The 14728-nt window shown below is 40.7% G+C and overlaps 1 protein-coding gene across 3 annotated transcripts in view; it reads left to right on the top strand.

Moving 5' to 3' along the window:
• The window catches only part of ITPR3 (inositol 1,4,5-trisphosphate receptor type 3), a 129722-nt gene that overhangs the window by 67231 nt on the left and 47763 nt on the right, over nucleotides 1-14728 (top strand). For all 3 annotated transcript variants that reach the window (XR_012086332.2, XR_002300734.3, XM_020795844.3), the window contains exons 11-24: nucleotides 1725-1867; nucleotides 3074-3173; nucleotides 5629-5789; nucleotides 6552-6693; nucleotides 7575-7736; nucleotides 8065-8237; nucleotides 9018-9137; nucleotides 10338-10520; nucleotides 10725-10976; nucleotides 11108-11252; nucleotides 12397-12544; nucleotides 13640-13836; nucleotides 14012-14141; nucleotides 14511-14568. Coding sequence is in view for 1 of the 3 variants with exons in the window: in XM_020795844.3 (XP_020651503.3) it covers nucleotides 1725-1867; nucleotides 3074-3173; nucleotides 5629-5789; nucleotides 6552-6693; nucleotides 7575-7736; nucleotides 8065-8237; nucleotides 9018-9137; nucleotides 10338-10520; nucleotides 10725-10976; nucleotides 11108-11252; nucleotides 12397-12544; nucleotides 13640-13836; nucleotides 14012-14141; nucleotides 14511-14568 (2114 nt within the window). In the remaining 2 variants the exon portion in view is untranslated. The remainder of the gene's footprint in view (nucleotides 1-1724; nucleotides 1868-3073; nucleotides 3174-5628; nucleotides 5790-6551; nucleotides 6694-7574; nucleotides 7737-8064; nucleotides 8238-9017; nucleotides 9138-10337; nucleotides 10521-10724; nucleotides 10977-11107; nucleotides 11253-12396; nucleotides 12545-13639; nucleotides 13837-14011; nucleotides 14142-14510; nucleotides 14569-14728) is intronic.

Raw genomic sequence — 14728 nt, 5'->3', positions numbered from 1 at the left:
GCCAGATATTCTTTGATTTCAGTTCTGTTTTCTCTCCTCCTTTGCTACAAATGGCAACTGGCACAAGCACATGGCATGATTTTTTCTTCTTCTCAGTAAGGTAGGCACAGAGAATATGGACAGAGTCTGCCCTTACATGAATTGAACTGTATAATAAATACCTCTTGGTAGATGCCTGGCACCAGGAGAGACTGAGAGAACAGAGCAGAACTAGGAAAGACTGCCATAGATGGGTACAGGTTAAGAGGCAAACTGGCAGACTGAAAGCAGCTACTGGCTTGAGAGCCCAACTACAGTGGTGCTTCATATTTTGGCTTGTTCCCTGCAGGAAGAAACACTGCAGGCCTCCATCTTTTCTGCCCCAGTGTGCACAAAGGGTGAACCAAAGATGGGAGGGAAGAGGAGCTGCTGCCTTCTCTTGCTTTCATGCTTCCTCCCCATTCCTCCTGTGAAAACAGGGTCCAAGTAAGGAATTGCTTGAGGTGTTCCAAGGGGCTTTCTAGCTGTGGAGAGCAGGAATTCTCCCTGTCACCTGTCTTCAGCAGGCCAGGATTAGAGAGGATTCATATTTACTCTATGGCCATCTATGAGAGAACAATGTCAATTAGCTGCTTTTCCTCCAAAATAAAAATTCACCATTCAGCACGCTTTTAAAGAAAGCATGCTTAACATAACATATACTTGATTTTTTAAGTCTCTCTGAGTATACCTAAGAAAAAATTACTCCTTGAAGGTGTCACTGAGTGGCTGTTGGCCAGGGATAGATAGTGGCAAAGGGGAATTTTTAGAAGTTGTACTCCAAAAACATTAAGTTTCTAGACTGTGGTCTATGCTGACTGAAATAGAAGAGGTGAGATGTGCTTATCTCTGGACAGGATCCGGCTGATTTTGCTGGAGTGGAGCACTTCGAGGAGTTGTCTTGGTCATAGGCTAGGAGACCTGCACTGTGGCAGATGGCAGTATAGGTGTTGCCACAGCCAGCAGAATGACCTGAGCTGAGAAAGTTTGTTCTGATATGCATTTTACTAGGAAAAGCAGCCAGTGTACCTTTTGCTAGGAGCATCAGCTCTAATGTGGTAATACCAAGGAACAGATGTAAGTGACTGTGCTTGCTATAGTAACATGCTGGTGAGGTGCTAAATTGCTACTAGACATTGTCCTACTCCCAGCTTGGTCCACTGAGTGATGCATTGGTGCTTGCTGAGAGCATGAAGCTTGAATTCACATGATAAGGATATACAATCCAGATGAAACAAGTATGAATTCACATGAAAAGAATATCTGATAAGGTGAAACAAATATTTGTGGTTGTTGGTCAGTCTTATTTGTATACGGGTATCTTAGAAGCCTGTGAAGATATTGCAGAGCTAAAAAGAAATGTTCTGTGTTTGTCCCATTGGGTGAGAGGGGATATTTACTGATGTTCCAAGGCCATTCTTAGGTGCAAGAAACATAAACTATGCATTTAAGCTATAGCGAATAAACAGGGAATTGTCTCTGTGAGCCTGGGGCACAGAATTTCAGGAATAATATAATAAAATGAAAAGTGCCATATAGAACCATTTGGATTAAAGTATAATGACAAATTGGCTCTGACATGTAAGTCTCACAAGATGCAAAATAGTTAGCCCTTTGTGAAAATATGACAATTGCAGCTATTTTTGTCACATAACCTTTTGTGGCCCTGCTAACACAACATTGAAGACCACCTTCTCTTGAGACAGGCTGGAACCAGTCGCTCCAGTCGGAGATACACAGGGGAAAAGATCAAGTACCGATTGGTGGCTGTGCCTCATGGCAATGACATTGCTTCCCTTTTTGAACTGGATCCTACCACACTACAAAAGACTGATTCCTTTGTCCCTCGGTAAGTGTCTCTCCAGAATTCCCAGCGTCATCTGAACTAGGATGGAGGCACTAGACATAATCCAGAGAAAAAGGCAGTTTTGCATGAAAACTAATCTACTAGTGTAATACAGGAAGAGAATATATATATTTGAGTAAATGCCATCATGAGACCTTGACTTCAGTGGTTAGGACTAATAATGAAAAGCCAGGTTTTCTGCTGCATTTATAGAAGACTACTTCTAAGAGAAAATGACAGAGAAGGATTTGTTATATTGATCTCTTTAGTACCTTCTTTGCTTGAAATTGCTGTATCAGATTACTTTCCACACTGGCTGGTTAACTCAGAGTTGGATACTTGGATGAGGAGCCAGAAGTCAATAGTTTGATTCCTCACTGTGCTTCCTAGGGTAACAGCCAGCTTGTGTAGCCTTGGGCAAGCTGCACAGTTCCAGAGCCTCCCAGAAGAAGGGAATGGTAAACCACTTCTGAGTACTCTATATATAGAGAACTGTGGAAAGGATTGGCATGTCAGAATCAACTTAATGCCATGCAATTATTGTTATTAGTTCCTTCCACTAACAAATTAGATTAGCTTCTCTTCTTGCAGTTATTTACAGACTACACTCGTTCTTCCTTTCTTAAAACTTTCATCAAGTCATTTTCCAACTTATGGTACTCCTATGAGTTAATGACCTCCCAAAGGTCCTGTCATTAACAGCTCTGCTACAGTTTTGCAAATGAAAGTCAATCCCTCTTATGTTAAGTCTTGCTTTTTTCCTATTGCCTTCATTTTTTCCTAGCATTATCATTTACTCAAGTGAGTCTTATCTTCCCAAGATGTGCCCAAAGTATGATAGCCTCAGCTGTCATGATATTATGCATTTAATGCAAGGGAAAAATTAGCAATGGCTACAGTTCATGGTACGTACAGGTATAATTCAAAGTTTGATGTTAAGTTTCTTTTTATATCAATGGATTTTAAATACTCCACTGTTTCATTAACGTCAGTAGGAATTTGGGTGCTTGATGTTCTTCCTTTCACTTCGAAAGTTATGTTACTCTGGTTTGGTGATAAATATTGTTTCTACGTCCTAGAGTAGGCTGGGTTTTTCTCAGACTAGGAGGAGAGGAAAGGATGCAAATAATATATTTGCATTTGAAAAAATGCTCACAGGTCCTTAAGGAAATCAGTACATAAATAAAATTCATTCTTTGATGGTTTCAGAAACTCCTATGTCCGGCTGCGTCACCTCTGTACCAACACATGGATCCAGAGTACCAATGTACCCATTGACGTTGATGAAGAGCGTCCCATTCGCCTTATGGTATGTCTCTTTCATATTCTGTCAGAGGCTGCTTTTGCCTCAAACAAGAAACTGTTCTGAACGGAAGACTATCCAGATATTCCAGAGTGTTTTTCAAATGGTTAAGAATAGAGAAAGGTAGCAGAGATTAATCACCTTCCATCAAGACCCACAGTGTTGTAATCTACTGAGTGTGCTCTACGATTCTCCAGTTACATAATCTTTGTACTGTGTGATATTAAAATCTTCACCAGAGATGCAGCAGAAGAGCTGATGAGTTGCTGCAGCTGAAGTCCTCTCTTTCCTGCTACAGGTAGCAGTTATGAATATTCCTACTCGTGAGAGAGGCTCTGGTCTGTTCTTGTAGGCCCTGTGATACAGGAGCATGCCTTATCACCCTCCTCCACCGCAGAGCTTTTAACACAAATATACAGTGGGGTCTTGACTTAAGAACGGCTCGAGTTAAGAACATTTTGACTTAAGAACCACTCTCATAGGAAAATATTGACTTGATTTAAGTACTTAGATTTGAGTTAAGAACTGAAAAAAAAACCCACGTGGGAGGCAGGGAAAGTGCAAAATTTGAACTTTCAGTTAACTGTTGGCCAGTGGAAAGGGTGCCTGTCTGCTTCCTCACTCCTCCCAGCGTTTAGAGAGTGGATTGGGAGACAGTCTTCGGACTGCCTGGTACTGCACTGCCTGGACTGTATTTTCCCTGCCTTCCCGGAACCTTTCTTGACCTAAGAAAAAAAGAAACAAAATATCCCCCTCTAGTGGTCGAAGGCAGAATAGCAGCTTCCCATTAGTTTCTATGGACGGAAAAGAGCAAATACGGATCAAATGGTTTTCAGTGCATTCCTATGGGAAATGCAGATTTGACCTGAGAACTTTTTGACTTGAGAACCGCCTTCCAATACGGATTAAGTTCTCAAGTCAAGACCCCACTGTAACTCATAGGATGTGAAGCTGAAGCATTGTCCCTTCCTAAGTAAGATCCATGGTCATGACTGCCTGATGGAGGAAGCCTAAATTTGTTCCATTTGAGAGGAATTGTGGAGTTAAAGCTCAGTTCCCTGCCATCCTGATGATGATGATGATGATGATGATGATGATGATGATGATGATGATGATGATGATGATGATTCAGAAACACCAGGCACAGTGAACATTATAAAAACATTAACTGGTATTATATAACAGATACAAGTTTGAACCAAAAACCTAAGTATCTGTTACATATCAGTGCAGTATGTATGCTGTTCCTAATATTGCAGTTTTTTTGTAGTTCTGATGGTGTTATTTCTGAGATACACAACTGTTTATAGTACTGTGTGACATTTCTTGATATTGTTCTCAAAGCCCTAATGACGTACAGTGGTGCCCCACATAGCAACGATAATCCGTTCCGGAAAAATTGTTGCTATGTGGAATCATCGCTATACAGAACATAAAAGCACATAGGAATGCATTAAAACACATTTAATGCGTTCCTATGGGCAAAAAACTCACCGTTATGCAAAAATCCTCCATACGGACGCCATTTTTGCTGCCCGGTAAGCGAGGAATGGGCGCAAAAACGCCATTTTTTTCCGGTGGCCATTTTGGAACTGCCGCCGATCAGCTGTTTTTAAAACATCGCTATTTTCCCATTAGAAACATTGTTATGCGATCGCAAAAAACAAATCGCTATGCGGATTCGTCGTTAAACGGGGTGCTTGTTAAGCGAGGCACCACTGTATTTCATCCACAAGTGAGATGTTTCAACTGCCAGGTTTCTATACTTCGTTAGTTTTTCCAATTCTTTATTTTCAGCTCTGACATCCCCTGGAATTGCAATGTCAACGATCCAGACTACTACTACTATCACCACCACCATCATCATTATTATTAGTAATAGTAGTAAAAGTGCACATAGATCCCCCAGTACCCTGTGCCACCATTGATCAAAGGAAATGACTTACTGTATCTTGGGCTAGATGGGTGATCGGCAGTATCATTTCAGTACTAAGAGTCACAATTTATGTTTGGGTGATACATTTGATTACAATATTTTGTCCTTGTGGTTGTCTGTTTTAAAAAGGACATTCAAAGTGGTTCACAATATAGGAGATGAAACAGCATATACAAAACACAGCGGTATACAATCCATTGCCAGTTATAATGAAATTAATAATGTAAAAAAAAACAAACAAGCTAAACTTTAGAAATAAAACTGTCATAGTTTCAGGAATAATTCCATAAAACTGGTCGGAACATTTAGCTCTTGCCAAGATGAGATGACTGCTTAGACAATAACTCTTTTACATGGCACCTATAATCATGTAAGGAGATAAATGAAGAAAGATGTGCCTCTCAGATAAACATATTCCAGGAGATAAGTGGAGGAAGTAGATTGCCAAGGAGTTCCCTGCAGATACTTCAGTTCTTTCTAGGACACAACAAACATGGCGATATATGATGAGGTTTTCTTTTTCAGCTGGGCACATGCCCCACCAAGGAGGACAAAGAGGCTTTTGCCATTGTCTCTGTGCCAGTGTCAGAAATCCGAGACCTGGACTTTGCCAATGATGCCAGCTACATGCTAGCCAATGTAGTGGACAAGATGAATGAAGGATTCCTCAGCCAGAATGATCGAAGGTACAAGGACAAAGGCATTTGGGATTATGGGGATCTGGTAGAATATGTAGAAGTATATATTCTGATACCTGTAAGCAGCATGTGTGGCATTGTCCATTTCCTCCAAGGACAAATACATTAGGTTTAGGAGTGGAATGGCACAGTGGAGGAGCTTTGTGGCACAGTGGTTAAACTATTGTACTGCAGCCAAAACTGCTCAAGACCCGGGGTTCATTCCCAGGTAGCCGGCTCAAGGTTGACTCAGCCTTCTATCCTTCCAAGATTGGTAAAATGAGTACCCAGCTTGCTGGGGGGGGGGGGGGGAGGAGGATGTGTAGTCTACGTAATTAACTTGTGAACCTCCAAGAGAGTGCTTTAAGCACTATGGGGCGGTATATAAGTAGCCTGCTGTTTGTTTGCAGAAAAGCATATATTTGTCTAGTTTTCCTTTTCCAATAAAGCAAATATTCTTTTCATTAAGTGGAAATCCTTCATATTTGTGAGATTGTTTGGGTATTTTGCATTATTCTGCATAACTTACGTAGAACACATATTTTCAGGTTTCAGAATGGGAACGTGTTATTACATAATGTGAGTTGTTTTGAATGATATGGGGCTAGAAAAAATAATAAATATTATAATTTACATCTACATTGCTTTGGTTTCCCATGAATTGCATATGTAGTGGACCCTAAATGACTATTGCTTGAATATTTTTAATAGTGCTGATTTGTGGGTATGGTATTGACTTTGTTATAATGTTAGCCATGACCTCTCTGACAGGTTTGTGATCCAACTGCTGGAAGACTTGGTGTTTTTTGTCAGCGATGTAGCCAACAATGGGCAGAATGTTTTGGATATTGTTATTACGAAGCCCAACCGAGAGAGGCAGAAACTCATGAGAGAGCAGAACATTCTGAAACAGGTGATTGGGACCAAGGGGAACTAAGACAGAGACAGACTGGTTGGTGAGTGGGTTGGTTGGTTGATTGACTGACTGACTGTTAGATTGAATGATTTATAGCATTTCTTAATCACTTTTGTGCCCACCAGGGTGTGAAAAATACCACCAGTGGGTCCACAACATACAGAGCAGATCATTGCAATATTTCACAGAGATCTTAGCATATATTTGTGATGTGCTCTTCTAAGGCTGCATTTTTAACATGTAGGATCGAGAATAAGGCTATAATTTGACTTAACTTTGACTATGTATAAGAACGCACTGCACATAGTACATAATAATATAATACATGCTTAATAATATTTTGTCACTCTGTGAAGGATGAGTATCATGGAGCAGATTGCTGCACCTACTTGATCCAGGAGGCTTTATGCACATTTGCTTTAGAAACGTTGTCCTTGACAGTTGGGGAAGTAACTGCTCTTTTGGTGCAGCCAGGGGGCTTCTGAGGAGCTCCGGTTTGGCCTTTAACTTTACCTGACATTGTGTAGGCAAATGGCTGGAACCATTTTCTTTCCTCCCAATTCTGAGCGGTATGGGGGTGGCTGCCATTTTTAATTCCTCTGAGGAAGAAATTCCTTCTAAAATGCTTCACCTGTTGCCTTCCATTTAAAGAAAAATTAAAAGGCAAGACAGTGCACTAAACGTGTTATGATTACTGTTTAGTCCAAGTTGCAGACAGCCACTTCTTTCACAGATTCATGGTGATAAACTTGAATAAATTGTGCATAAATAGATAAATAAGAGACCCATAATATTCAAAAACCATTGTCCTGTTAGTGAGGAAAACAATGGAATACATTTTTCAATTTCACTGTTACATCCCTTTCTGTGCTGGATAGATCTTTGGGATCCTGAAAGCTCCGTTTAAGGACAAGGGTGGGGAAGGCCCACTGGTGCGACTTGAAGAGCTTTCTGACCAGAAGAATGCTCCCTACCAATACATGTTCCGCCTCTGCTACAGGGTGCTGCGGCACTCCCAGGAGGACTATCGAAAGAACCAGGTAAGTTTTTACAAAAAGCTTGTGGTGTCTGCTGGCTTGGAGCTCTAATCCTGAGAGATATTAGGTTAACAACTAGAGAACTTTGAGGCTTTGTCCTATTGCAGCCTCTTGGTGCAATGAGAACACGAAATACATGGGAAACAAATCAAATAGTATTCACTTGCTTTCTGAATTTTTGTTTCCTCAAAAGAAGAAGACCCATAAGAAGATGGCTGCTCAGGCTTTTTGGAAACCTTTGCCATGTATGGCTCTTAGATATTCTAGAATTAGACTTGGAATTTTAACTCCCATTGATCTGCTCACATAGGCATTATCTCTTTTTCCTCAGGAACACATTGCCAAGCAATTTGGCATGATGCAGTCCCAGATAGGCTATGACATCTTGGCTGAGGACACCATCACAGCCCTCTTGCACAATAACCGCAAGCTTCTTGAAAAGCACATCACCAAAACTGAAGTGGAGACCTTTGTGAGCTTAGTGCGGAAGAATCGGGAGCCCAGGTGAGTCTCACCCCGTTAATAGCTGGATTACCCAGTTTTGTGCCATTTTTCCCCCTTCTGCAGCAAGTTAGCAGGCAATAATACCAATGTGTACATGGAAAGTTTCAGCTGCTAAAGCAAGCTGTTGAAGATCACAAGCTAGTATTCATGCTAGATATAAAGATTTAGTCATGTAAATGAAGGTGTTGAAGGAACTAGATGCAAATGGCAAGAAAACTGGTCTGCCAAGAGGACTGTTGCATTCTGTGGCCTGGATATGCTTTAGGTCTTCATGAGGCCCCTGTTGCCACATGAACAAGAGCAATTAGTAAGCTGCAGACTGTGTAATGTTGGGGAGATTAGAAGAATTGGACATTGTAGAAATGCCCTCTGTCGTGAGATGCAACTGTACATCACTGACTCTCAAAGCCAACATGAATGTTTTACTTGTGAATTCTATATTATACTGTATTTCACTTGATATGTCTGAAGAAGTGGACTTGTCTATGAAAGTTCACATTAAATATAACAGTGTTTAAGTATTCTAAATTTTCATTTGGATGCTGCCTGATATGCTTGCACAGACCAACATGCTACCTCTTCTAAATCTCCCTCTGTGGTGGAAATTTCTAGCTGAAATGACTTTCACATGTATTATATTGTTAGCTTCCTTCACTGGAAAGCTGTTGGTGATGTGATTGCATGATTAAGCCATTGCAAGAATATTTCCTGCTATATAGACATTTTTTTCTATAGAAGATGTCTGTAGAGGATAATGTGAACCTCTTTTTTGTGTCCTAGATTTTTGGACTATCTATCAGATTTGTGTGTGTCAAATCATGTAGCTATTCCTGTCACTCAAGAGCTGATATGTAAGTGTGTATTGGATCCAAAGAACACTGACATCTTAATCCAAACTGAGTAAGTATCTTGGGAACCTCTTTCCTCTCTGAGCACTGCTGGTGTTATCATCTTTAGGTCTTTGCTAAGACATAATGGAACTGAATAATTATATGCTGTCATGTCAAATATGACTTAGGGAGATCCTTTCCAAAGTTTTCTAAGTATAAAGTACTTGGAAGTGGTTTGCCACTTCCTACTTCTGGGGGCATTCTGGGATTGTGCAGCTTGCCCAAGGCCACACAGGCTGACTCTACTCACAGAGGCACAGTGGGGAATTGAACTCCCAACTTGTGCTCTTCAGCCAGGTTCCCGGTTCATTCAATTTATCCAGCCAGCTAGCAAATTTTAAAAGTGAGTGTTAAGACTGTGGTGCATCTTAAAACAGGCTTATTATGATCGTGTGAAAAGCTCTGTTTATTTGAGTTTATTACAGATCTAATGAAAGTATATCCTAGCTTCGGTTTGACATGTAATTCAAATACAAGTCTGAAATGGTTGCCTCCAAAACTGTTCTCAGTGTTGTGGGTGGAATTTTAATGATGTTCAGTTTTTTTCTTTCCCCAATCATGGTTATTTCTCCAACATGACTGGTGCTGCTTATAGAAGTTTAATATGATACCTATTCTAACAAAAAAGAGACAATTAGGGAATTGGCAATATACAAGAGAAAAACAGCCAAAAGCAGGGGGAGGGCAAAACGCAAAAGACAAAATGTGGCATCTTAAAGACTAACAGATTTCTTTCAATGTAAGCATTCATGAACCAACATCCATTTCTTTACACATAAGACAATTAGGGAGTTATCACTGACATTGCATTCTGTAGTGGAAAAGCAGACTTAGTGCAAAATATATTGGCCAGCATCCTGTGAACAAGTTATACATGTATAAGGGGAATACTAGCTAAGCCTTGGCAGGAAATTGTTGCTCATTAATGAGGTGTTGGTGGCATTCCTGTCTGTGTGTCTGATAGCACATCTGGGCATGTGCTGAGAAATATAACCAGTACAATGTTAATCAGTGGCAACAAGACTTACACAATTTCCCTTACACTAGCATAAACCAGCAATGGGATTCTGGCCACTAATTAAGAGAAAGGTGGGCGATGGGAAAAGGAGAGAGTCATTCGCTAGCTTTGAGTTAGTCCAGGCAAGTGTCTTTTTAACAAAAATGCAAGAAAGTTCTTTTGTTCAGTGTTCTACTATGTTCTATTTTTCAGGCTGAGGCCTGTAAAGGAGATGTCACAGACTCATGAATACTTGAGTATTGAATTTTCTGAGGAGGAGGTTTGGCTGACATGGACGGATAGAAATAACGATCATCACGAGAAGAGCATTCGGCAGTTAGCTCAGGAAGCACGAGCTGGCAATGCTCACGATGAGAATGTTTTGAGTTACTATAGGTAAGAAGAGCTGCCCCTTTTGGTGCTAGCCATGTCTGGGTTTTGTTCCAACATTTTTTTCCATTTACCAACTGTAACCAAACAGACAAAGAGCTGCCTCAAAGAAGTCATTTGAGCCAAGCTCGGTCCTTAATAATTATGAATTACTGATTCCTTTTCTGCTTCTGATGTTTCCCACTCTAACTTTATTTTTGCTGTTCACAGATATCAGCTGAAACTGTTTGCCCGTATGTGCATGGACCGACAATATTTGGCCATTAAAGAAATCTCCAAGCAACTGGGGGTGGAACTAATTTTCCTCTGCATGGCAGATGAAATGTTGCCCTTTGATCTTCGGGCTTCCTTCTGCCATCTTATGCTTCATGTGCATGTGGACAGAGATCCCCAGGAGAAAGTGATGCCAGTGAAATTTGCACGTCTCTGGACCGAAATTCCAACTGCCATCACCATTAAAGAGTAAGACATATGAAAGGTCTCAGAAGCAAAAGGGAATTGAGTGTATGATGGGAGAAAATACCATCTAGAGGGTCCTTGTAGCTGCCTTACTTTTACCACTGTTATGGCTCATTGTTAACTTTCCTTTGCAGCTATGATGCCAATGTGAATAGCTCAAGGGATGACAAGAAGAACAAGTTTTCCAGCACCATGGAGTTTGTGGAGGACTACTTGAACAATGTGGTCAGTGAAGCAGTGCCCTTTGCTAATGAGGAGAAGAACAAACTCACCTTTGAGGTGAGGAACCTGCCCTTGCTACATTGTGAGCGTTTTCATTCATATCCATATCTGAGACAACTATTACACTCAGGTGGTGACTACTAGAAACAGCAGAAGTCTTGTTAGCTATTTTTCTTCTGCTAGGCTCTGGGTGCTTCGTATGCTCCTCTCCACATGCAGTGGCATGTTGGAATAATTGGGTTGTTCCACGTATTCTGGATAGGTATATCTTTGCTCTCTTGCCCTCTTAGGAACCTGCATCATTACTGCTCTGCAACTATCCACACAGTGTTGAAATGATACAACTGTGAAAACAAGCAAGAGAATATTTCTGTCTCTCAGCCCCTGTGAACTGGTCAAAAGAAGTTTTATGAACACTTCCAGTCTGTTACTATTGACAGTAATGATGTCCAACTGTGGGATGTGTTGATGCATTTCCAGTAATACTCGACTTTTTAATGTGCCAAACTGAAATGTGATAGTCTGGGCCTCCGTAAAAAAGTTTTCAGCATAGTGCTGTCATTCAACCACCGCTTCCCAGCTTTTTTTTCAGTATAGATGCAGCTGAATCTGATTCCCACACAGTTGTAGTTAAAGGCTTGAGCAAACTAATATGCTTTTAACGAACTCGAAGGCAAAGTCTTGGAAAGGAGGCAGGAAGAGGTGGAAAAAGTAAATGGCAGTGGAAGGGAATGTCTGCAAGTTGAGTCTTCTGGTTTTGAGGGAGTTCCGCCCTATACTGCAGCCTCCTTTGCCCTGTTAGGTTAACTTGTAATTCTTTCAGTTTGGCCAGATTCTAGATGTTGGGGAAATCTGGGTCTGGTATTTCTAAGGCCAATGGGAGCAGCCACCTTTCCCTCCCACACATACATATATGCAATTAGAAACAATGGCAAATTATTGTTTCCAGGGATGTTCCATCCTCTTTGAAATCTGTGGTGTAAAAAGAGGCAGGAATTCACCCATCCAAATTTAACATATGGTGAAAATTCATTACATTCATCTATCTGACTAAGTAATCCAATCATCAAGGGCCACTTTAAGTCCTGCCTTTTGAATATTAGAAAAGCCAATGGGCCAAATACAAACAGTGTAGTTCTTGTTTGGACTTTTGAGATGTCTTCATTTTCACCTACTTGACCAAGGCTATCGTTTTCCCCAGGTTGTCAGTCTTGCCCACAACCTGATCTACTTTGGCTTCTACAGCTTCAGTGAGCTGCTGCGTTTGACACGAACTCTTCTTGGTATCATAGACTGTGTCCAGAACCCTCAACTGATGATGCAGACTGTGTTCAATGATGATATGACTGGTACGTCCAAGTAGATGTGACTGAGAATGCATCATGTTGAGCCAGATACTAATTCTGTCACACAATTTAGTAGGAGAATGCCACAGTATTGGTTTGATGTAGCATTAACAAAAGGTTTTAAACAGATTTCTTGCAGATTTACACAGAGTGTACTCTATGATCATATATATTCTTTCTAGCATGAAAGATAACTCAGTGATAGAACAAATCTAATTATCAGAGGGAACATCAATGTGAAACCTGAGAAAACTTTTGAGCATCAAAATTCACTTTGCATTTTATTTTTGTTTATTTACAATATTTTTTTTTAGCCGCACCATTGCCAATGGCTTCTGGGCTTGTTCACTCTCTCCATTGTATGTATGTGCTTGATTGATATAGGCTTGGTATTCTACATCAGTAGTGTAAGCATCACATAATGAGTTTGCTAGGATATTCATATAGTAGCTAAAATCCTATTGTGTAGCTATGCCTGCAGAAGGCAAGTCTCATAACTTGCAGTGGCTTCTTGCTGGTAGTTAACAAACCTCTGATTGGATTTTCAGGGTCATACCCATCCTCTAGACTGGTACATGCCTGTAACTCCCAAGTGAAAACTTGCTAATTAGGAGCAAGAAGCTGCTGCGAGTTACACTATACACAGGTGTGACTAAGCAAAAGGATTTTGACCAATCTATGCATAACAGATGCCGTCTATATAGTGAGTTGAAGTACCTGACTGTGGTATGAAGAGTCAGGAGTTTGATTTCTCACTGTGCCTCCCAGGAAAACAGCCAGCCTGTGTGGCCTCGGGCAAGCTGCACAGTCCTAGAATGTCATAGAAGAAGGAACTAGTAAACTGAGTCTACCTAGAAAACTCTGGCAAAGGTCACTGTAAGATGGAATCTATATTTTAATAAAATAGCAATGCAGAACAAATAGAGATGAACACTGTTACTAAGAAAATAAATTCAATTTTCTATAGAAATTAGTAATGTTCTCCATTTATTTCAAAGATGTTGACATGGCTTTAGAGGATTAGCAAATAGCCATTTCAAGGTCTCAGTTTAGGTAGGACCAGTTCTAACCTTTGGCTGAATGTGGTTGTTCTTCCAGGAAAGAATGTCCGGCGGTCTATCCATGGTGTGGGTCAGATGATGTCAACTATGGTGCTGAGCAGGAAGCAGTCCATCTTTGGTCCCTCAAATATAAATGCTGTGGTTGTTCCTGAGCCAGCAGATAGGGGAAGGAGCATTGAAAATGAAAACATTGTAGTGATGGAAACCAAGCTGAAAATCCTGGAGATTTTGCAGGTTAGCACAAGGCTGTGGCTCTGAATGCGAGGTTGTGAGAATGTGACAAAGTGCCTGCTCCAGATAAACCTTTTTTTTTTTTTGCCATAATCTTCAGAAGAGGGAAAATAATAAAAGACTAGAAAAGCATGAGAGCAGCATTGGTTGACTGACCTTCTTTTCTGCTCTTTTCTAGTTCATCTTGAATGTGCGTCTGGATTACAGGATTTCATATTTGCTCTCTGTCTTCAAGAAAGAGTTTGTGGAAGTGTATCCCATGCAGGACAGTGGGGCCGATGGAACAGCTCCAGCCTTTGATTCCACAAGTAACTTTCTGCTTCTCCCTTTAAACGCACCTCCCCCCCCCCCCAATTTGAACTGCTATGTGGATTTTCTTCTAACATCTTGCTGCCATAGCACTCAATAAATCCTCTAAAAAGTAGATAGGTGTTTGATCTGAGATCTAGGATCTCCTGTATCACTACAGTGCCAGTTGGAAATAGTTGTGTGCAGAAACAGTCTGATACAGAAAGAAGGATGGATGGACAGACTATAACAGGCAGGAATTGGGACTAGACATCATTCGACATTTCCAATGATTATTGTTTTTCATCTTTTTTTTTGTTCTTCCTCATCTTCCAGCTGTATCCTGATTGCACATAATCTTTTTCATTTACATTTTTCCTTTCCTTCAGCTGCAGCAATGAACTTGGATAGGATTGGTGAGCAGGCTGAAGCCATGTTTGGGGTCGGGTGAGTTCTTAACACTTATATCTTCCATTTCAGTTCCTAACCATCTTTTCCATGGAGCACACGTATGTTTGGAGCCAAAAGTGTTCCTATAGGACAGCATGAGCAGCCAAGTCTTAGGATAAAAATAATAACAATTGTTTCATAAGACACCAGGATTGCT

Source organism: Pogona vitticeps, chromosome 4, assembly GCF_051106095.1.
Source record: "Pogona vitticeps strain Pit_001003342236 chromosome 4, PviZW2.1, whole genome shotgun sequence".
Taxonomy (NCBI): Eukaryota; Metazoa; Chordata; class Lepidosauria; order Squamata; family Agamidae; genus Pogona; species Pogona vitticeps.
The sequence above is the reverse complement of the archived record's forward strand: the minus strand, read 5'-3'. Positions and strand labels throughout refer to the sequence as shown.